Raw genomic sequence first — 23,231 nt, 5'->3', positions numbered from 1 at the left:
CCAACCTGCAGCACGTGTGCCACAACTGGCATGGGCAGCCTCTGCGTGGCACATGAGAGATTGGGGAAGGGGTAGGGGGCAGAAAGCAGAGCAGCTGATCAGGCAGGAGAATGGTGGTGGAGTGGTAATCATAGAGGATATGGGATTTAATTTGTGGCATGCCTGCCAAAAAGGTTGGCCCTTACTGTTCTAACTTATTCCAGAGACTGAGTTTGGCATACAGCTCTGGGGCTGAGGAAGCAGAAAGATGCCAATTTTGATAAAATCCTCTTAGGTCCTGTGCTATGTTCAGCTTATCCAAACCAAAGAATCTATCCATCACTTTTTAACATAGTCTCTCAGAAGTATCTAATTGGACATATATAAATGCTCAGATTTAAATAGGAAAACCACAGAATTAATGCAAAGTCTGCTGCTTGAATCATAAGTAGAACAGTTATAAGTGGTACAAAATTAAAGGAAAAGGAGAGGTATCAAACAGATCCTGCTATTGTCAATACTGGATCTATGGTTTGGGTTTTTTCAATAATCTAGGAGAAATATATTGTACAGTGATTAAATATACAGATGACCTGTAGGATGGCCTGGAAACATACCATCTTATACAAAGAATTTACAGAATGATAAAGAGAGCCTAGAGAACTGCACAGAAATCACTAGGATTGAATACCTTAAAAAGAGATGAGTGTGAATGGAATAGCAGTTATGAAATGAGGAAATCAGAAATACAAAATGTAGACTCTTGATTGAACTACTTTGATATAGAGAAGGATGTAGGCACAAAAATCCAACATGAATTTAGAGATGTTACCAAAAAAAAAAGAAATTAAATTCAAGGGAGAGCAAGTAAGACGCAGTATATATGCATATCTTCACATAACTTTAATATAGTCTGACTCAGACTGATTACAGTTTCAAGACTTCACTAGAAAAAGACAGAGACCATGAAAAAAGACTAGCAAAAAGATAAAATATTAGAGGATAAAACAAATGGGGAGAGGTTAAGGTCTACATCCTGGAGTCCTAATAAAAAATACTACCACTTACATCAGTGCATTTTTACCTACATCTGCACATCAGAATTAAGCCCCGTCTTATCTTAGTATAGCAATTCACAGAAAAACAACAGATATGGGAAATAAGACAATCCTAAATGTAATTGAGTGGTAATAAAAGATAAATTGAATGATTTTAAGTAGGTAATTACAGAAGAAGAGGGTATAACAGCGTACAAAAACATTTTGAAGATATATTTAATATTTGTGATATAAAACCAATGTCACTGGTGCAACAACATTAGACATGTTGACTCAGATTTGATTAAACACTTAAGTCAATATAGTTTTACATGTGGGTTGCTAATGTTAAGCCCCCTATTCATAAGTAGGCACCAGAAATAAATGAGCTGATTTTGAGACTTGTGAGCTGTAGGCATTCGTTGTGTTATGGTTGAATGTAGCAAGCAAAACACAGTTTCTTTAAACATCACAAAGCAAAAGGGGAACTCAGTCTTATGAATGCTTTTGTGTAGTAGCGTATCTGGGGGAGGGGTGGGGGGGAGGACCAGGGAAGTATCCTCCGGCACTGCCTTTGTGGGAGGATGCCAAAGCAGCCATTACTGCAGCAGCAGCTGATGGTGCCACTGCAATCAGCACAGCAGGAGCTGGCGCTGCCCTGTGTACAGACCTGCCCAGCTATGCATCTGCTTGTGTGTTTTTATAGGTCTCGTAACTGAGCAACCATAGTAATGGGGATGGCATGAAACAAATGACTATGAAGATCTTTTCCATTCTAATCTTGAATTACCAGATTTTTGTCATGGTTTGCAAATGGTTATATGGTTTGTAACACGTTAAAGTTTAATTAAAATTGCAATTAAAGCTAACATGATTTTTTTTTCTCTTTTTACTACAAAGAAAGATCCGACAAGTGACAGGAAACCTTGTACCTCTGGATCCGTAAAATGCTTACTTCAGCACCTTATCTGCTACCCAACCTAAACATACAAGATAATGAAAGGAACTTTCATGAAAAATATGAACTTAGTTTAAAAACAATGATTCCTGTGCGCATTGGAGCAAAGCAAGTTGCATTTGTTTGTACTTTAAAAAATAGAAATAAAATCTGCAGGATAGTTGAAATTGCATTAACTGTGCTATTATGAAGTGCCAGCTGTCTTGCTTGCTTTATTTTGTTTGTTAACTGGGTCACTACATTGTCAAGACAATTTTAGGCATAATCTGAGTTGAGCTAATCTGACAGAATATGACATTTCAGCGTTGTTGAAAAGTAACATGAGTGTCTACCCTGATGCTCTGTGCACGCCCTGTAGCATTATATGAGAAGGATACTGGTTAAATGCAGCAAATGCCAGTCGATTTCAAATAGAGAAGCTGTTGAGAAGCTGAGCACACAGCATGCTCTGGAAGCTAGAAACTGAGTCCTCACCCTCACAGCGTGACATTACCTTATCATTAATTAATAAGTAGTGTATTCATGCTGTCTATCACTCTGTTAATGGATGCATAATGGTTTCTGCTTCTAAGTGCAAAAAGGTCTTTATATGGCTCAGAAAATATAATTTTCTACAGTTAACATTTGTAAGGTCAGTGAGATAACTGAAAAATGGACTTGTAGAATACTGTAGTAATATCTTTATTTTTATTCCTAGATCTGCCATTAATCCAGTAGATAATGCAGGGCTGTTCTCATTTGCTACATTTTCTTGGCTTTCATCTTTAATGATCAAAGGATACAGGAATAATGTAAATGTGGACACCTTACCTCCATTATCATATCATGATAGTTCAGATCCAAATGCAAAAAGGTAGCATTTCAGTTTCAGTAAAATTATTTATGTAAGATTTCTGCTTATGTGGCTGTCCTCACTGGAAACCTTGATGCTGAGCTCTTTTGAGGGTACCTGATGTAATATATAATGGAAGAACTTAGCTGGAAAATGTCTTGCATGGTTTCTACTGTTTCACATAATACAGGATCTTTAAGAAAGACAAATTTAAAAGAAAAGATGTAGGATGAGTTAAGGACAGAAGAAAAATAATTGCCAGCCATATCCTAAAATACACAAAAGGGAAAGAAAATGGGAGAGTAAAAAAGAAAATAAAACACTCTTTCAAAGTTTTGTTTCATTCTCCCTAATCACATATAAGATGCTGGGGATCCCCACAGCAATAAAACAGGAGACAAAATCAATTACTGTTCCAAAATTGAGCCTTAGGGTAAAGTTACACTTTATATTTAGACCATACTGAGGGCATTTAAAATGTGAACATCCACACATTAAAGCTTGCTAACTTGTGCTAAGTGCCCTCTGATCACCTTAAAGTTATGCCACTTCAAGAGAGGGTTAACTCTAGACTGTGCTACCTACCTTATATTAGGATAATTTCTGTCTGCTCCATAGAGATAAAAGGAGTAATCTGCAGTCCTCAAGCATCTCAGGATGCACTACTCCCAGCCCCCTCCCCACACCCCCTTTAACCCAGAGAAGGGATATTGCCTAGATTACCTGTTTCCTAGCCATGTCCCTGCTCACCAGCCCTCTAGTGGCAAGTCAGAACTGAACAGGCAAGAAACAGTGACTCTTAACATGCGACTGTTCACAGCCTGCTCTAACTTTAAAACCTCTTAACACTCCACAGATTTAGTGTGGTCTAAGTGTAATGTGTAATTTCTTCCTTACAGGTTGCACACAGAGCTACTAACCATTTTTGCCTTTATCTTGCATGTTCATGCAGGTGTATTTATGATTTTAAACACGTCTAGGTGTGTTACTGGATCAGGAACAGAACTCACAACATCTTGTAGGATCAAATCAAAATGCACTGCATAATTCTTTGAAAGGACTGGTAAATTTTGCACATTAATGGATTAGAAATAGCATATTAAAGTTCTTATGTAATATTAATTTCGTGGTAGTATTAATTAGTTTGGCCATAGTTACAATCACAAACCAATCAATTACTTACTGAAATTCTCATATCTTCTTAAGTTCATTCCATTTTGGTTTATGTGTATTTTGCTAAATAGCTCATGCAAACTTTAGATCAAAGTTTCAATGTGATGTTTTTCCTAGAACAGTTATTTTGAATAATGAATTCCCTTCATGAATTGTAGGTCTAAAAATATTCTCTATGCAATACTTTTTAGACTTCTATTATGGTATTAAACGACAAGGTGAGGAACTGAATCTTAATTCTATTTAAAGTACAAGTTTCCTATACGTTTCTGATAAATTGCTGTGACTGGAAGAACTGCTATGGTGTTTTATTTAACCCTTTGTTTTTATAGATTTCGATGCCTTTGGGAAGCAGAGCTTGCAAGAGTTGGGCCTGAGAAGGCTTCTTTGGACAGAGTAGTTCTCAAATTTCAGAAAACACGACTTCTAGTAGATGCAATAGTAAATTTTATTTGTATTGTTTTCGCTTCTTTAGGACCGGTGAGTACTATTCATACTACTGCAAAAACCCTAAAATACGTATTTTAAAATACTGTAATATTGTCTGTTACGTATTTAAAATGTATTATTATTTCTTGTTATTACCAGTTTATTCTTTACATATTCTGCTTTGATAGAGGTTATTTAAATAACCTATAACAATGATTCTCAATCTGGGTGCTGTAAGACCCTTTCAAGGGTGCCCCTAGTTGCTACATAACATTACTGCTGCTAGGTATGCAAGTATCTACATGATTCACAAAATTAAACCATCTATTTCAAATAGGAATTCATAGGACACATCCTTACAAGTGTGCATGTGTGTTTTGCATCACTGCAAACCTGTCTGCAGTGCCACAAACTGCACATACTACAAATGTGTGTGTTTGCCATGGTGCTAATTGGCAGCAAGCTGTGGGGGTTGACACTGGGAGATCCTAGTGTGAAAAAAAAATTGTGCCAGAAAAAAGCGGGGCAGTGCATGTGGCTGCAGCGTGTACCGCTTGAAACCAGAACCTGGCCAGTCAGAGCCCCATGCTCCGACTGCCGACCAGGCTCCATGCAACCAGATCGCCACCGCTGTAGCCCCAAGAGGCCCCTAAAACTCCAAGTAAGGCTGTTGGGGCCAGCCCTGGTACTGGCCCCAGCCTCCCCTACTCTACCTGAGGCAATCTGCTTTGCATCAAAGTGCACATGTGGGGCACAAATATGTGTTGCTGCTAGTTGTCCCCGGGGAAATGCCTGTTCCTGTTCATGGGGTTGTGCCCATAGTGTGCAAAACATTCTGATCTGTTGTGGTCCTCCTGAATTTTTTGCAACAACTATTTTTCCTATTATTTTTCCTTTGTCAAAGAAAAGTGACAGCTAAGAGCTGGCATTATCTGAGGGGTGCCTTAAGTCTAATGACCGAACTAACACTAGCCTAGAAATTAATATTAAGCTAAAGCATATAGTTTGTCCTATGTTCCTGATAACTTTTTTGTGTACAGTAACATATTGAGCTCTACTATGGTGAAGGTTTGATTGTGCTTAGTTAAACAATAATGTGACATATTACATAGAAGAAAACTGAAAACTAAACAAGTAAAAATGGTACAATAGTTGGGTAAATGTTGCCAAAGTTTTCCAAGACTATCTGTTCACCTTTGTTTTGTTTTTATTTTCTACACATGTTCTAGCAAAGGCACTAATATGAATGTTAGAGGAACAAATAATTATAACTGTATATTGCAAGAGTTAGGAGGCAGCGTTTTTGTGTTTTTAGAATCTGAACAAGTAACATGATTTAATACTAAAAAAGGAAAAATCCTTTCTCTCTTCAGAGCTTTGTGTTACCCACCCACCCATCCTGCCACCTTCCTTTTGGATGTGAAGAGACTAGAATATTAATGAAGAGACATCTTCTAGTCAGATTCCATGAACACAGACACACATGGAAGTTGGAGGAGAGCATCTCAGACATTGTCTTCACAAACTGTATTAGTTTAACTAAAATAATTTTTAGTTAAACTGGTACAGATGCTTATTTGTACACACCTAAATGAGTTTGCAACTGGTTTATAATGATTTAGCTTTCTGTAACTAAGGGCAGAAGGCAGTTGCATTATATCTAGTTCCAAGACACTCTTTTTTGCTGTGTGGGTTAGACAAGAGGATCTGTGGTTGCAACAGAGTCTTTTGACCTGTCTCTCCATCTCCCTCTTCTGCTCCTATTTCCTACTTACAGCTGACACAAGAAGTGGTTACTGAGCTGTGTGCTAAACCAGGAGTATGTAACCCTTGCACAACCCTTAGAACCCTGCCCCTACTTTGCATATGACCAGTTCCACTGTCAAGAAAGCATCCAGGGCAGGATTTGCTCCACTGCTAGAATAGTCATAGTATGCTCCCATTAACCACCTCTTGTGAACTGAATGTGGGAAACTGAAACCATTTTTTGTTACTCAGTCACTGATGGAATTTTAAAGTATGAACAGGCCTTAAAGGCCATTCTCTCTATTCATTGCCTGTAATACGAGGAGGCCAAAGACAGTTCAGGACAAAATGAGCTTAAATCTTTAACCTTTACATTTTTTATAAAGCCGTGTCTTACTTTGATGTATGGAGCGTATTAGTAATACCTGATGATATGGAAGGTATGGGTCAAACCTGATGTTTTATTACAGTTTTTTAAAGAGGTTTCCTGGGGACATGGGATATCAGCTTCAGCTCCCAACAGTCCAGCTACCTGTTTAAGGAAAAGGACATATCATAGTCTACATGTGATGAATCAATGGAAATCTAAAGTATTTTATTGTTAAACAGTAAATTCTTCACAGAGATCCTAATAGCAACATTCACTTGTTCTGACTGCATCTTCCTCCCCATCACTGTATCATCTGTCTCAGGAAAACCTGAGACTGGCACTTGGGGTGCAGACTTAATACCCCTCTAAGGCATGTATGGGGCCTAATTGCTAGGTCTGGTGTGGGAGAAAAAGGAATGGATGGAGGGACTTGTTTCTTGCAGTAGTTCAGGGGTCAGCAGGGAGGAAATATAGATGTGGCCTTAGGCACTGAAGTCTTAAAGATTTTATTCATGAAACAGGTACAACTTTGTAATCCATTTCTTCCTCACTGCTACAGCTGGTATTCAGCTTTTACCCTGAAGCAAGAGACTTTCTAATTATTATGTATTATTTGTACTATGGTAGTGCCTGTGTTTTCCTCCCATGTCATGTAACTGTAGATATTCTCATTACCCAGAAAAATGTCTGAACCTTTTTCAATCCCAATAAATTCCTAGTCACCCTGGTATCTGTGGCAGTTAATTCCAGTGGTTAATGTAGTTTTGCATAAATAAATGTTTCATTTTATCAGCTTTAAATTTGTTGCCCTTACAGTGATCATATGCTGGGAAGTGGGCTGAGATGTGGTTTTGAATCCCCTTGGTTTTTCTAGGGCTTAAAAACTGTTCTTCTGCTTCCTGGGGAAGTGCTCTCTCTAACCATTAGCTGGCAAGCAGAAGTCATACTTTTGAGTGAAAGTAACATCAGTTGCTGCACTTTGCATTAAATTCAATGTTGCCAGTATGCATTAGGTGTGCTTAGGTGAGAGTTAGCCACCTAGCTGTTCAGCACTCATGTGCATGTGCTGAAACCTAAACTGAAGTACTGAGAGATTTTTGCAGCCCGAAATATAGGTGCCAAATGAATAACAGGCACTTACCAGGTGGCAGGGTTACTTAGGACTGCTTTTTGTGACTTTCAAGACTAACTTCTGTCTATTTCCCATCTGGTACCTACCTTGCCAATGTGCATCTGGCTTTAAAATAAGAATAATCTCTTCCTTTAGAATTAGTTATTTTAGAAAGCAATTGGTTTCAAATTATTAAGGAATCCCTTCCTAAACATTACCCTGATAAAACATTTAACCACTTAAAATGGAGGTAGCTGAAATCACCCTTGTTGCTGTTTATTAACTAATGTCTTTGTTTATAATTACCTCCATCAAAGAAAGGTGGCAACTCTTAGTCACTAGCAACCTGACCTCGTTTCAGTGACCGTTACCAGGATATAAATGGTACTGATTCAATAATTCAAGCATCTAATTTTATAATTTGTGACCACAAACCAAAACTGAAAGCTGACATATATTCGCTCACTGAGACTGCAATTTAAAGACTTTCTAATAGTAAAATTAAATTAAATTAAATTAAATTTAAATGAATTTTTTGAAAGGTTAGTATATTTATAAACATTTTCATAATGATTTTTTTAAAAAATCTCTCTGATATTACTTTGCAGACTGTGATCATTCATAAGATCCTACAGCACAGCGAAAGCAAGTCCAAAGATATTGTTACAGGAATTGGACTTTGCATAGCACTTTTTCTTGCTGAATTTTTCAAAGTAATACTTTGGGCATTGGCATGGGCCATCAACTACCGTACAGCTATACGATTAAAAGTTGCTCTGTCTACAGTTGCATTTGAATATCTATTGGCATTTAAATCTTTGGCACATATCTCTTTTGGTGAGGTAAGTTTTCATAATGGTATTCTATAATTTCTGCTAGTTATAAATGTGCAAGCTGTTTTAGTGAAGTGCTAAGAAAAAAGTATATTCACTGAATCTACTTGGGGTGCAAACATGTTTGTTAGACGCAGTCTAGGTTTAGGTGACTTACTGTAAACCTAGACAGGGAGTAGAATGTGCAGCTATTCACTGCTGCCAGGAGTAGTGCAGGGAGCCTGAAGTAATTTAACTCAGGGCAGGCAAGATTGGGCAAGCTGGCTGGTCTTCAGGAGGGTTTGGCAGGTCTCTGGAGGGACCAGAAGGCCTAAGTGTAGGGAGGGGGGTGCTCTGTGGGTCCCCGAGAGGAGTGCAGACATTCACTGGATTGGGTTAACCCCTTCCTAGGATCAGGTAAGGTGAAGTAACTTAAAGCAGGCATGCCATTTTTGGGGCAATTAAAACCCTGTGAATACCTGCATGAATAGGCATTTAAATTGACCTAGCTAAATGTAATGCATGTATGCACCCTTGGTATCCTAATAAATAACATAGGGGCAGTGGACCCTGAAAGTTCTATCTTGGGGTCATCGAAGCCTGTCACTGGGTGTGTCCCCACGCATTTGGGGACATGCCCACTTGTTTTAAAAAACACTTTGACACCTTAAAACACTTGTTATAAAGATATATATATATATATATTTATAAAGGGAGTATTATATATATCATTACAGTTACTTATATATCCCTTTATACTTTTGTAGGTTATCAATATATTATCTACTGATGGCCATCGTATATTTGAAGCTGCTGTTTTTTGTCCTCTGCCAATTACAGTGCCTATACTAATAACTGTTTGCACTGTATACTGTTGTCTTATTCTTGGTCCAACTGCACTGATTGGAACATTTGTTTATATTATATTTATACCTCTGCAGGTAAAGTAATTAATTTCCTAATTATTTTAAATCAATCAATGCTTATGCTAAATATTGGATTTGCAAAGGTGTAAGATGAGAATATATAGATCCTTGGTTTTGGTTTTTCACAAGATCCTGAATGGAGGGTAAGTGACCCAGATCTTACAGGGAGAATGAGTAGTAGAAAAAGAGTGAGAAAGCAATACAATATATATTACTGGGTATATAAAGGGAAGCTTGAATGAGGCCCTTAATGTACAGTGGAATATTGTAGTAAGTGTTAATAGAAAATGAAAGCATAAATATTTGAAAAGGCGTTTGGAAGCACATGGAGGGAAGATTCTGAAAAGTATAAATACCAACTAGTGAGGGAAAAATATATGGCAAACAGCCCCTAGCGATACTACCAAGCACAGGTATTTTGCTATGCTCACACACTTAGGCAGCTTTGCTTACATTCACATTTTTATGAGATGTTGTAATAACCTTTTTATATCTTGATTTCAGATGCTCACAGCTATGCTCACAGCCATGTTCAGACGAGCTGCTGTTTCAGTAACTGATAAGCGTTTGAGAACAACAAATGAAATTTTAACTTGCATTAAAATGATTAAAATGTATGCTTGGGAAACATCTTTTGCAATGAGCATTAAAGGTAATTGAAAGTTGGTATTTTAAAGTACTATACAAAATTGTAAGCATGATTTTCTCTTAAGTATCAGTGAGATACAGAAACTTAAATTGCTCTGTTATAATCTTTAAAACCATTTATCAGTTTTTTGGAAGGCTCTTCAGAAACCATCTGCTCTGTTTCTCTACTGAACAGAGTATAGTAAACCACGAAATATTACTCAAAGTGCAATTTACAAAGGTTCTTAAATACCTAATGCTTTTGAAAAATCTAATAGCTCCCCATCTGCATCTTTAGGTTCCCAGAAATCTTTAAAAATCTGTCCCTACAGCAGAAGCACCATTGAGACTTAGTTAGACTTAGGATTCCAATTCATTTAGACACTTTGGGAAATTTAACTCCTTAAATATAGGTTATCTAATCATTTGCTACATTTAACTGTTATAAAAGCCAAATGTGATTGTGCATGTGCTGGCTTACCCATGGGACCATAACCTAGCTAGCATGGGTAACAATAGCAGTGAGGTTGTGGACAGGACATCCTAGCACCTTGTGTATTTACTCAGTCCCTGATTGCTAGTGCTGCCATGCATGTCCTCCAGAAAGGCCTTACCGGGACAACAATAGACCAAGGTGCTCCTCTTAAAGGAGAGTTCCAGCCAATGGATAGAGATAAAGATTAGAACTGGTCATAAATTTTCTAACAAAACAGGTTTTCACTGGAAAATGCTAATTTATCTTTTTGTTTCAGTGAATATTATGCTGGCCTTCCTTGTAGTCAGCTTGGGCGACCAAGCTTCTAGGAGCTGTGGCTCCAGGGTAGTTGTGCCATGTGGACAGGCCCTAGATCACTTTTAAGTTTTCTGCCACAGAGCCATAATGCTACAAGCTTGGAAGTTCTGAAAAAACCCCTACTTGAATCAGGGTTCTCACAGTTTCCAGCTTCCTACCACAAAGCCAGAATCCTGGCAGCCCTGGAAGCCTTGGCTCTCAAAAGCTCCAAGTCTGTGATTCTAGAGCTGCAGTAAAGATCCTAACATCCCAGAGACGCCTGAATTATGATTTCCAGGCTTCCTGCTATGGGTCTGAGGGCCTGAAAATCCTACACTGAATGAGATAAAGTAGAATACAAATGAAACACTGGGGCAAATAGATTTAGTGAAAAGGGAACAAAAGTACCAGGCTGCTCCTGTCCCCAAGAAGGTGTTACTATGAATGTCAAAGAAGCAACCCTCCATCAGTTTCAAGCACATCGGGATAGATGACCCAGCTGTTCCCCCATCATACAGGAAGCAGAGAGAGAGCAAGAGCTAAAAGCATTAGGAAAGGCCAAAGGAGACTGCAAAAGGTAAACAACAAGAGACCTGCGAAAGTTGTTGAGCGTGTGTAGATGAAATAGGGGCCCTAAATTGAAGCGGTGGGTTTTAAAAAACACTGCTTCAATTTAGGGCTGATTAAACCCTCAAAGGAGTTTTAGTTTGCTGGGCCCCAAGTCATTTCAGGCGCATTACGCCAACAAATTTCCTACAGCGGCTGGAATTAATGCGCAATATGCCGCTGACACATGCAAACACCGTCACAATTAAAGCAGTGCAAAAGCATTTAGCCCGCTTTAAAGTGTCGTGCACACATGGGGTGTCCAGGCCAGTAAAGAGAGCACCAAAGCTACTGGTGTAAAAGGGTAACTGATGTGCTTTCGTCAGTTCCAGTACAGCTTACCGCGCTTCATGTTTTTTTCCCCTCTGATTTTGCTTTGGGTCATTATTTTCACATAAACCTCTATTCAAATCAAAAAGAGGTTTTGAAACCGTACAAGCAAACCTATCATCCAGTTTATCACAGGCCATGGTAGCTGAAATTCTACCCTCTTCAGGTTCCCTTCTGAGCTGTAGAGTATGTAAATATGATGTTTGTATCAAAATACAAGTTAATTTGGTAATGAAAGGAGAGGAGAAGAGCTGTCTAAAATCAGTATATGTTTAACTGATCATAAGTGCAAATTTTTAGAAGTCTAGTTATTTAATTATCCATCATTTATTTTTTTAACAACCAATATATGCATACACAGGCAAGCGCACACACCACAAAACTGGATTTTGCTTACTGTCATTTTCGTTAAATGTTAAATTTAAAGGAAATTAGGTGCAAAAACAGTGTTTAATTTTAAAATCATATTGAAACTGTAACCAGAAACCAGATAACTTAAAGATATACCTTTGATTTATGCAGGCAATTCTTACTGATCTATGTGGCTCCCAAACACAGGATCAATGCAAGGCCTTTACTATACAGAATGGCCTTCTCTTGCGAACTGTGAAGTTTGTTTATTATCACATTGTTTATATTGCAATATTGTATCTTTCACAGGTATCAGAAAAATGGAAAGGAAAATATTGGAAAAAGGAGGATATGTACAGAGTGTAAACCTTGCTCTGACACCTATTGTATCTACTGTGGCTGTTGTCATGACATTTATTTTACACACCCTTTTAAAGCAGGAACTAACTGCATCAGTTGTATGACTTTCTCCTTTTACCTATTTTTCTAAACATCAGTTGTGTTTTCCCCTTGTTTCCCTGTAGCACTATAACTTTTTTGCAATAGGTTTCATTCCTATTAATTTTTTATCTCCCTGGGATTTTTAATGAAGGGTAGCTCTGAAAAGAACATAGCTTAATTACTTTTTGGTGCAGGATGTACATAGCTAATAAACAAGTGTGGCTGCCATTAAAAACTGCATGTCAAAGGTGTAGTTGATAAATTAATGTGATTACTAATTGGTGCACCTGCTAAATGAAGATACATGGTCTTTTAGAGGCTTTCTTTAACAGAAAAGACTAGACCTTTGGGATCATTCACCATCCACTACTTCCAAATGGGACCAAAATTAGATCAAAGCAAAATTCTGTTTCCTGAACAGCATGAATGTATCCATTTAGAAAGCAGCAGCTAAAGGAAAATAATGCCAGACAGAGTAAACATGCAAACAAAGAAGAAATTTTCATTCAAAACTTTCTGGATGTGCAGAGAATTTAAGGGCAAAAATACTAACTATGATATGAAAGTAAGGCTACAACAAAAACTTAAAAGAAAACCAGAGGAAAAGATTCCATGTAACACTGAAAAGATAGCACATCTGGGTGAAAACCTGCTTCAGTCAGTTCTTGCAGGGCCTGCAGTAATGTGACTGATTCCTTGCTTTTGCCTATAGGACTTGCATAACACCCAGATACTTTCTGTGACTATAAAGGCATGGAAATCTTGTTTTAGAATAATTTTGTCAGAACCTATTTAATTTCTTTACAGTTTCATCCATATTAATTTCATGACCAAGCTTTTAAAAATTATTTCTGATTTTAGGGTACCCAGCATGAAATACTCTAAAGGGACCTGAACTTTAAAAGTTGCTGAAAATCCTATTTTCTGAAAAACATTTAACAGCCCATAAATTCTATTGAAAAATCTTGGCCTAAAGCTCTTTCCCATATTGACTGTTACTTGGGAAAATATTATATTAATGGTGTGCTTACAGCAGATCACATCCACTCCAGATTAGTTAGGGAAGTAAATAAGAAGCAAGCAAAAAGGTTATCATCTTTTTACTCAGCATGCAGCTACATAAAGGAAGAATGAAGGATAACTGAAAGAAAGTGGGGTGGGTGTGGGAGAGGGCACTTTAATTAGAGCAGGTCTTGGCTCCTAAAGCACTCACAGTGTCTTGTGTATTCAGTGTCCCGCACTTCAAAATGGCAGTGGGGGTGCTTTAAAGCTCATTCAATGAGCTTTAGTTAAAGTGTTCTTGACACCATTTTGAAGCATTGGGGTGCTGAATACATGAGACACCGAGACTGTTGGAGTGTGCTAATTAGCATGCTCCAGCAAACTCAGTTAATTGAGTCTCCTCTGATGCGCTGTAATTACAGTGTGTTGGAGCAGGTGTCCCACACATCTACAGGCACCCATTAAGTCTAACTTCTGTTTTAGGATAAAATACTAGGTTATTTGTTAGGCATGGAATAGTGTTTTTCTTAGATTTAACAGGAGGTTAGACACTTGCCAGCATAGGTTTGCGAAGCATAAACCTTTAATTTTTTTAAAGGAGTGACAATGAATACTAATGAAGACAAAGCAATGTATGTGATTTAGTTGAATTTCAGTAAAGCCTCTGTAAGGTATCTCACAGGCAGTTTGAGGGACAAAGAAAAAAAGTAGGCTTCAATATTAGTATAGTAAAATGGATCAAGAGCTGGTTGGCCAGAAAGGTTTGAATAGTTCCAGTTACTGGACCAAATTCTCCCTGTATCTAACTTCACTGAAATCAATGACATAAGATCAAGGAGCAATTAGCCACAATTCTCACAAAGTGATATCCAAGAAATCTCAGTCATGGCACCAATGCTAATTTAAAATATTCAAAAGGTACATGAAAATGGAAAGTAGTTGCATGGGGCATTAGTTGCATAGGTTTTATTTATTCAAATAGGAATCACACAAAGAACTTACTGTTATCTTTCTTTTTTCCTATTCCTTAAATTATAACACAAAATACATTGTAAATGTTTATAGAAAATAATAGTCAGTGCTAAAATCATAAAATCCCTCTCTCTATTTTTCCTTTGCAGGCTTTTAGTGTAATTGCTATATTTAATGTAATGAAGTTTTCAATTGCAATCTTGCCATACTCAGTGAAAGCAGCAGCAGAAGCTAAAGTTTCCCTGAAAAGACTGAAAGTAAAATATTGTTTGAATATATTTAAGAAATGTTCTACTGAAAATAGATGTGAACTATAACTTTACTCCTTGTTAAGAGTTTTTGGTGCCTGATCCAATTAAAAAGATTTGGCTGGACAATGGATGAAGCTTTTGTAACAGCAATAACTACAATATCTAGCTCTTAAAGGATCTAGTTAAAGGATTCCTATGTGACTTCATATCTTATTTCAAAATGTAAAAACTAAAATATATTACTTAAAACTAGTTCTATAAAACAATTATCGAATAAATTGGAAGCTACCATGATCCTTCCCCTTTTTTATTATCATCATCACAGCACTTAAGCATGCCCAAGTATCCTGGACTAGGATAACGTTCCAAGTACTGTATACAAAAATTTAAAGAGGCAAGAGAAAATAAGAGAGACCAAAATAATCAGCTTTCCTGTTGGCATGGATTCAGAATTAGGGAGTTTTACAAGAGTTTTTAAAAATGGGAATTAATTTAAAAGTAATTGTTAATCCAACTGTTAAGTGAACCAACATAGACTTGTCTGCCTGTCTAGCTGCTGTGTTCAAATATGCAAATAAATTATGCATTTAATGTATATACACACATTGGTTCACTAAGTTGATATGAGAATTATTTTTAGATTATTTTTTAAAAACATGCACAACTTTTATATTTTGCTGTCATGATTGTATATAACTTACCTTCTAACAACTCTTCTATTTTCTTGTTTTCCATGCCTTCTTATGGGACAACTGACTGAATAGGTTCTACTTTATTTTCTCTAAGATGACTGTTAAAGAAATGCCTGGCCCTATTGATAAGCCAATTAGAACTGTTTTCTGAATTAAGATACTGAGGGTGCATCTATACATGAACTTAACTATAGAGTAGATGAACTAGCTCTGCAGTAAAGTGTCAGAGTTTACACGTACCGGTATTAGGGCACAGTAGGCTAATTAACTAGTCCCTGATAGTACTATCTTACAGTAGAGTACTTTACTGTGCTGAAATGCACAAGTAGATAGAGTGTAAACTGCGCCCAGTCAGCCCAGCCAGCCAGGGGCCTGCTCTGTCCCAGCGCAAATTGCTGCTGTCCCATCCACATGTGTAGATGCTGCTCCTGGGAGCAGTTTACTCTGGCACAAACTGTGCCGGAGCTTATTGAGTCACATTAATCTCATGTGTAGATGCACCCTAGGGGCATAGACAGAAGTGACAGTTTTTGCCTGATCTGGACATAGAAAATAGTTTACAGTCATGGCCAAACAAGTGTATGTCTGCAGACCACTTAAAATGGCTGATTCGGCAAAAATCTGAACACTTATTGAATGAGAGGTCAGAAGAAGACCTTTCCAAACACAGCATATTCTATAATTTCTGTCTGTGCTGCCTCTCAGCCTATCGCTGTTTTCAGAATGGGAGGGAGGAAAGGGAGTGAAGGGAGTTCAGTCTGCGGTTTTTTCAGCCCCTGCTGGATGGTGGAGTGGGTGTATTGGAGCCCCATCATCACAGGGTGTGCCACTGCTACTTGTCCCATGTGTCTGTGTTCATTTGGATGTGGCCTGTGTCCAGGTCTTTGCATAATGGTGCCCTTTATATTAGAACTAGTCACTGAATTTTTCTGTTAAGATAAAGCAGTCACAAACGGATCTGAATCCGAATGCTCAAAGATTTAATCAAACTACACCAACTCTCATATATTAAAAGTGAAAATCTCCTAAGAACAATCTTTTTGCAGTTTTTCTGCTGCAATATTTGTTTCCTACTGCAGGAAAAGGCCTTTCCTGAACAGATTTTGCTGCCATACTAATTTGTATGCCCAGAATCTCCCCATTTCACCAAGTCAGCTCTTGCTGAATTTATCAAAGCAGTCATATGTTTTTCATTCTTCTTCGTATTTTAACTAATAAGCAGCATTCTTAAACCGTCTCTCTCATATTTTAGAAAATTCTTAAAGCTGAAATCCCTCCTATTTATGTAAAGCAACTGGAAGATTCAGAAAATGCTGTAGTAATGGATAATGCTACACTATATTGGGAACATCAGAATGGACAAAGGAAAAATGAAAAGAATAAAAAGACTATGAACAGAAAGAATGCTTATAAATGCCAACCGGAAACAGAGCCTGAATTTTCTCACACGGTGACATCCCAGACAATGGAGGAAGGAAAAGTGGATAGCAAAGTTTGTGTTTTGCGTAACATAAGCTTTACAGTGAAAAAGGTAAGTATGTATTAAAATAATTGTCCAATAGATTATTTAACAATCTACCATGCAACTATTTGGATGTCCTGCTTCTTCTGTGACCTCTGCCTTACACTGCTCTACAGATTAAAACAAAAGTTTAAATTTTCCTCTCACCTTTCCTGCACCTGTAAAGCACTTGTTGGACTATTAAGAAATAATACAGGAAACCTTCGGTATTCATGGGTTCAGCATTTGCGGTTTCAAATATTCTCGAATACTGAACCTGCATTTTAAATACACTTTAAACACTTACTGGAGCTCTTCAGGAGCTCTGCACTTGCTGCTGCTGGGCTCCCACCACCAGGCTCCCGCTGTCACTGCCGTGCTCCCACTGTCACCGCCACGCTCCTGCTGTCACTGCCGGAGCCATGCCTCCCCACCCAAGCCACCAGGGGCACTGCATTCATGTAGGCAGACTGTGTTTATAAACGCAGTGCCCTATTCGTGGATTTCACCATTCACAGGGATCATGGGAATGTATCCCCTGCAAATGGCAAGGGTCGCCTGTAATAATTTTTACTGTTATTATGTCATAGTGCACAGGAAACCCAAGGATGGAACAAGACCCTATTGTAGGCTATGTACACAAACACAGAACATGGTTAATGGAATGCAACTCTCACCCTTAAGTAATGAGACCAATTTTAGCAAATAAACTGCGCATTCAAGCAGTTTATACCAGTCACCAAAATAGAGATTTATTTTGTAAATTCCTTACATTAATTAAAATCCTAGGCTACAGAACCCTAAACAATAAAAACATCCTTTAAAAAAGATTTGTATTACTGTATTATTACAAGTGGCAATATGTTGTACAGATTTTACCAAACTGCTTCTAACACTATCTCTATTTTCTTGGGTTTCAGATAAGCATTATGGCCATGATATGGGAAAGCACATAAGTACAAGTTTACAATTAAGTGTTTATGTGCCTTTTCCAGAATAGGAGTGTTCTTAAGAATTAGAGTGTATAACAGTATGGGCGACTGGTGCCACCTTAGTCACGGGGGGCACATGCTCTCTCCCCCTCCCCCCCCCACTCAACCAGCCTCGCTGCCCGGAGGGTTGGGTACCCCATGGCAGATCTCGATGCCGGGGGAGTGGTCCCTCTGCAGCAGATCACACTGCCCAGAGGCAGTTCCCCTGTGGCTGATCACTGTGGCCAATCACTGCAGCCACTTCCGGGAGTGGCTGTGGCCACTTTTGGGAGTAGCTGCAGTGATCACCCGGTGCTTGCAGGGGGAACACCGGTGCTCCCGGCTGCCCCCCGCCCATCACCAAAGCAGCGAGTGTGGTTTATCAGGGGATGCACCAGTGCTCTTAGGGGGTGCACCCCTGTGCACCCCACGCGCATTGCCACTGTATAACAGGCTGTATAAACTACTTGTTCCATGATCACAGAATGGTAGACAATGTGACATGGGTTCTTATTTTACAAATACAGTTCAAGTATCTTCAAAATATGTCTCTTCTGTAGGGAAAAGTTTTGGGTATTTGTGGAAATATTGGAAGTGGAAAGAGCTCAATATTATCAGCCATTCTAGGACAGGTATGTGAATCACTTTGGACTAACTTCTATAGTGACTTTTATTTTCCATTTATATTAGAAATATATACCTTGTTGAATGTTTGACAGTGCTTGTTCTGTTATGCTATTCTGTTAGCTATCTTGAAAAATAGAAAGATGCAGACAGGCACATTGCTTCTTCTGCAGCTTTTCACAGTTCAACTCCAACATATCTCATGGAAACAGAAGCATGCAGGGCAGTTTCACCCAGTGGCAGCCACAGGCTGGAGATAAATGCTGCTCCCACCAGAAAGATCAGGAGGTGGCTGCGGTTCTCAGAAGCATTTACTCTTGCCACAGGCCTTTGCAGTCTGACCCTGCACTGTGTCTGCTGGAAACAGAAGTGTGTGGAGCAAATGGAAATGGTCTGTATGCTAGCACTGTGCGAAATGGCACCATTCCATTTCAACTAGCATTTTGACATTTCAATGGAACAGCGTTTCCTTTTGAATTTAATTTCGATTTGAAACTGCTGTTCTGTTTCATTTTGTCAAAACAGTTTCACTGTTTCAATGCTGTTTCGACGGTTCGCCCATAGGCTATAATGGGGAAGCTTGGAACAGCCTATAAATTTGTCATTTCTAGCTTAATTTGGATGAAATCTACAGGAATGGTAGCCCCTTCTGAGGGCATGTAGCTTGCAAATTTCAATGAGATAGGTGCAGGGGTTTCAGGGAAACTGCACCTTAAATCTTGAAAGCAAAACTCATGTCACGTGTATGTGTTAAGCCACAGCAGGGTCAAAACTGCAGGCATGCTAGTCCCTGCTGAGGCCACAAAGCCTGCCAAGTTTCAAGGAGACAGGTGCAGGGGTTTTGGGGAAACTGCAACTCAAGCTGTGAACAAGCAAAACTCGTGACATGGGTGACACTGTGTGTGTTAAGGTGCAGCAGGGTGAAAGCTGCAGGCATGCTAGCCCCTGCTGAGACCATGAAGCCTGCCAGCTTTCAAGGAGATCAGTGCAGAGGCTTCTGGATTCTGGGGCCCTGCACCTCTGGCTGCTGACAGGCAAAACTCCTGACATGGGTGCTTATGCAACTGACTATGTCTGTCTTGGGGCACACAGGGGGTTAAAACTGCAGGCCTCCTAGGCCCTGCTGCGGCCATGAAGCCTGCCAGCTGTCAAGGATATAGGTGCAGGGGGAGTCTGGGTTCTGGGGCGCTGCACCCCTGGCTGCTGACAGGCAAAACTGGAACACACAGCTCAGTAACTGACCCCAAGGCAGAAAGCAGGGCAGTTCAAACAATGCTGCCTTTTATGCAGTTTTTCCATCCCTCCCCCAGAGCACTGGGTTTGGAAGGGACCTCAGGGAAGGGAGCCAGGTTGTGTGGTAGGGCAGCAGCGTACAGCTGTTTCCCTGGAAGAACAGCTCTGAAACGCTGAAATTTTCTGAAACATTTCTAAAACATTTCCAAAATGTTTTGGATACCTCATTTCATTTCAGAGATGTTTCTGAGCCTTCCATTTTGATTCAGATTTGGTGTTTTGGGTGCAGAAATGGCCTGAAACACTTCTGAAAAGAAATGGCTGCTGAAATTTCGCACAGCCCTATTGGACATCTGGGATGGTAAGTTTCTAACAGTACAGATGATGGGCTGCCAAAATGGGGCAGGAAACCAAATAGGTTTCTGTTAGAGAAACTTCTGCCTAGTTTCCAGTGACGTTTTTTCAAAATTGACGTGCTCTCATGGGACATTTTGATTTCAATACATTGACATTTTTGATGGAAAGTCAGTCTCTTGGAAAGCTTCTGAAATGTTCTATTCGTCAGCTCCAACCTACCTTCTACAGGAGAGGGATTCTACACAGAGGAGTGGGAAACAACGTAAGTAGAAACTAAAGCTAGTTTCAGTAGAGTAAGTTAAAGAGGAGACAAGTGAGGCACCAGGCCCCTGTGCTGACTTAAGGAGGGGCACAAAAAATGGTTACTATAGCTGATGACACAACATTGCCACCACTGCCAGCAGCTTCGTCACTGCCCAGTACACCACCACTGCTCAGGGTGCTCAACTATATTTCTAGCTAGTTGTATAGTAATTGATGCTTAAGCTTTTTGTGCCACTTTGATAGCCTCTACTTCTCAGCCATTCCTGAAAATAGGGCAATAAATAGGGCATCCTAGAGGAATTGTTTGGGTAAATACCCAACAGAACTGCAGGTTCTTCTTAAGCCACAAACTAAATACCTACTTTATATACTGCAAGATTAAACTCAGATAAAATGCCTCTAGTTTATTTAAGTTATGTTATAATATTGCTTTTTAAAAATCTGTTTCAGTTGCACTTGAATGATGGGACAGTAGGTGTTGATGGAACATTAGCTTATGTGTCACAGCAAGCATGGATATTTCACGGAAGCGTTAGACAAAATATATTATTTGGAACAGAATATAATGAACAGAGGTAAACATTAAAATATAGTGTACACGTGTGTTTTTACTGTATGTTCCTTTTTCTTTCCAGTGAGCTCCATTTCTCTTAGAAGATAGATGCACCAGTAAAAAATGGTATTTACACATACATGTGGCAAAATATAAGGGCACTGAAAGTGCTAGATTCAATCTACATTCAGTAGAACTCAGTAATCTGCTGCAGTCATCAATGCCAAACATTATTTCCCAAAACATTACCTCCACAGCCAACCAAAAGTTGCTACCAGAAAGAGTGCAACAAGATCAATCACAAAACAGAAAACATCACCTACGTGAGGATCCCAGCATCAACTTCCTTTAAAATTAAAGCTTCCAGGTCCCTCTCTATACATGTACGTCCAACACTGCAAACTGAGTAATCTAATTGGTTGGTTATTTTAATTATTTTTATATCTTTGAAGGCAATTGGATTATTTAAAAGTGATATTAACTTTATATCAGGCTGCAAATTGTGGCTGGTTTTTTTTGTTTGTTTCTTGTTTTTGATTTTTTTCTATGACTTACCTTATTATTAGGTCCTTTCTTTCCTCAGGACCTGTACTGTGCACACATTGTGATGATTATTTGATTATTATTTTAATCCTATTATTATGTAGCATGTGTTCAGATTTCAGATGCAGTAGTATGTGTGTCTAATATTAAAAGACAATGAGTGTGTTACAATTTTCATAAAGTAAATAACAGGAACATCTCCAGAAATCAAAAGCAGCAGTTACTGAGTTCTGACACTACTAATTGATATATTGTATATCTACACTGCAGTCTGCAAAGCAGTACAGATATATCCAAGCTAGGTTTAAATGATCTAGCTTGGGTACTAGTCCACCCACAGTAATGTGTAGCTGTGTACATGCCAAAAGCCCTGCGAGAAAAGTAATACAAATGGCTTATTCCCCTCTCCAGTGATTTTGGGGTGTACATGCTTCTATATTTATATAGGCTGCACATGTCACACAAAAGGCCATCTTACATGGGATGAGACTTTTTAAGTTCCAAGTTGGAAGAAATTAACTGTACTAAAAGAATCCAACCCAATGAAATGTGGAAAAATATAGGAAATACTAAATTCCCTTAAATACCTACGAAGTTTTCTCTGCAGTTTGTAGACCCTCTGTAGATATGACTTTCTCACTCTCCACTGGTAGCTGCCAAGTGCAGCACTGTATATCTACCCATACAGAATTTCATTATAAGAATTTCAGAAGCAACTTTGTCACAGGGCTGACAGCCTAATACAGCTACAACATATATGCAAAGAAACCATGAGGGAGAGAGCTGGATCTGAAAGAGTGAATGATAGCCACGGTCACTAATTCATATAGATCAAACAGTCATTCAAAATCCATGAGATTTTGTTCTGATTTTGAGGATTTAAAACCACTAACCTTTCATTCTTCAGGTACAATTATGTAATCAATGCGTGCAGTCTGAAAGCAGATATGGAACTTCTTCCTGCTGGTGATATGACTGAAGTAAGTGTTCTCATGCAAACAAACAGCCAATCTGGTTCAATATTGCCACATACTATAGAGAACTACCAGTCTTTCTTTCCATTGTTAAAATTGCTTTCCATTATGAGTCCAGTTGTCAACCCACTCGCACTTCTTTTCCACCATGAATAAATTACCACACCTCATATTTCACATTTCACATCTAATTCTAGGCTAAATTTTTTGTCCTGGGAATAAAAATTAAATAAAGAGCTGTTGAAAGTGTTTTTTGATAAGTTTGCAATCTATTTGTTGCAAAAATAAATTGAAAATATGAACTATGGGCAGAATCCTATTTCAGTTTGCACACCTGGGACTATGCTAGCCTGAGTATGTGCGTACAATGCCCCACACTTGCCTGGCCAGAGCACAGCCTATTGAGCATGTGTGGTAGTGGTATCAGCTCTTGCACATCTATACTGAATGTGGAATAAGATAGTAAATTGTGCATGAGTGCCAAAAGTGACAGTTATGTGGCTGGGGGGCGTCATTTGGGTGCATAAAGTGCAATAGGATTTTCCCCTAAGTGTTTCTCCTCTAAAAAAGGACTCTTGTGGTTTAGGCCTTTAGAAGAGGTATTATAGCAATATATCCTAGGCAGATAGATTAATCTCTCCAGCCACGAGTCAGGTGTGTAACTTGCTTTTTAGGAAGTAACGTATTTTCTAGGGCTATCTTAGACACTTCTCTTTTTCCTAGGCTTTGCACAGACAACAGGGAACCTAAAAAGGTGCAAAGTTGAGTTGAATTCTGTCTTCAATAAAATCTTG

The 23,231-nt window shown here is 38.7% G+C and overlaps 1 protein-coding gene across 1 annotated transcript in view; it reads left to right on the top strand.

The window, feature by feature from the left end:
• Nucleotides 1-1,858: 1,858 nt before the first annotated feature.
• The window catches only part of ABCC12 (ATP binding cassette subfamily C member 12), a 76,554-nt gene continuing 55,181 nt past the window's right edge, over nt 1,859-23,231 (top strand). The window contains exons 1-12 of the mRNA XM_019505286.1: nt 1,859-2,082; nt 2,672-2,827; nt 4,312-4,459; nt 8,244-8,477; nt 9,215-9,388; nt 9,878-10,025; nt 12,369-12,517; nt 14,624-14,731; nt 16,670-16,948; nt 18,450-18,521; nt 20,818-20,942; nt 22,371-22,443. Of these exons, the coding sequence (XP_019360831.1) occupies nt 1,964-2,082; nt 2,672-2,827; nt 4,312-4,459; nt 8,244-8,477; nt 9,215-9,388; nt 9,878-10,025; nt 12,369-12,517; nt 14,624-14,731; nt 16,670-16,948; nt 18,450-18,521; nt 20,818-20,942; nt 22,371-22,443 (1,785 nt within the window). The 5' untranslated portion in view covers nt 1,859-1,963. The remainder of the gene's footprint in view (nt 2,083-2,671; nt 2,828-4,311; nt 4,460-8,243; nt 8,478-9,214; nt 9,389-9,877; nt 10,026-12,368; nt 12,518-14,623; nt 14,732-16,669; nt 16,949-18,449; nt 18,522-20,817; nt 20,943-22,370; nt 22,444-23,231) is intronic.

This window comes from Gavialis gangeticus, unplaced genomic scaffold (genome assembly GCF_001723915.1).
Source record: "Gavialis gangeticus isolate Ggan-Ray unplaced genomic scaffold, GavGan_comp1, whole genome shotgun sequence".
Lineage (NCBI taxonomy): Eukaryota > Metazoa > Chordata > Crocodylia > Gavialidae > Gavialis > Gavialis gangeticus.
Note: the sequence above shows the minus strand (reverse complement) of the source record. Positions and strands in the feature narration are given on the sequence as shown.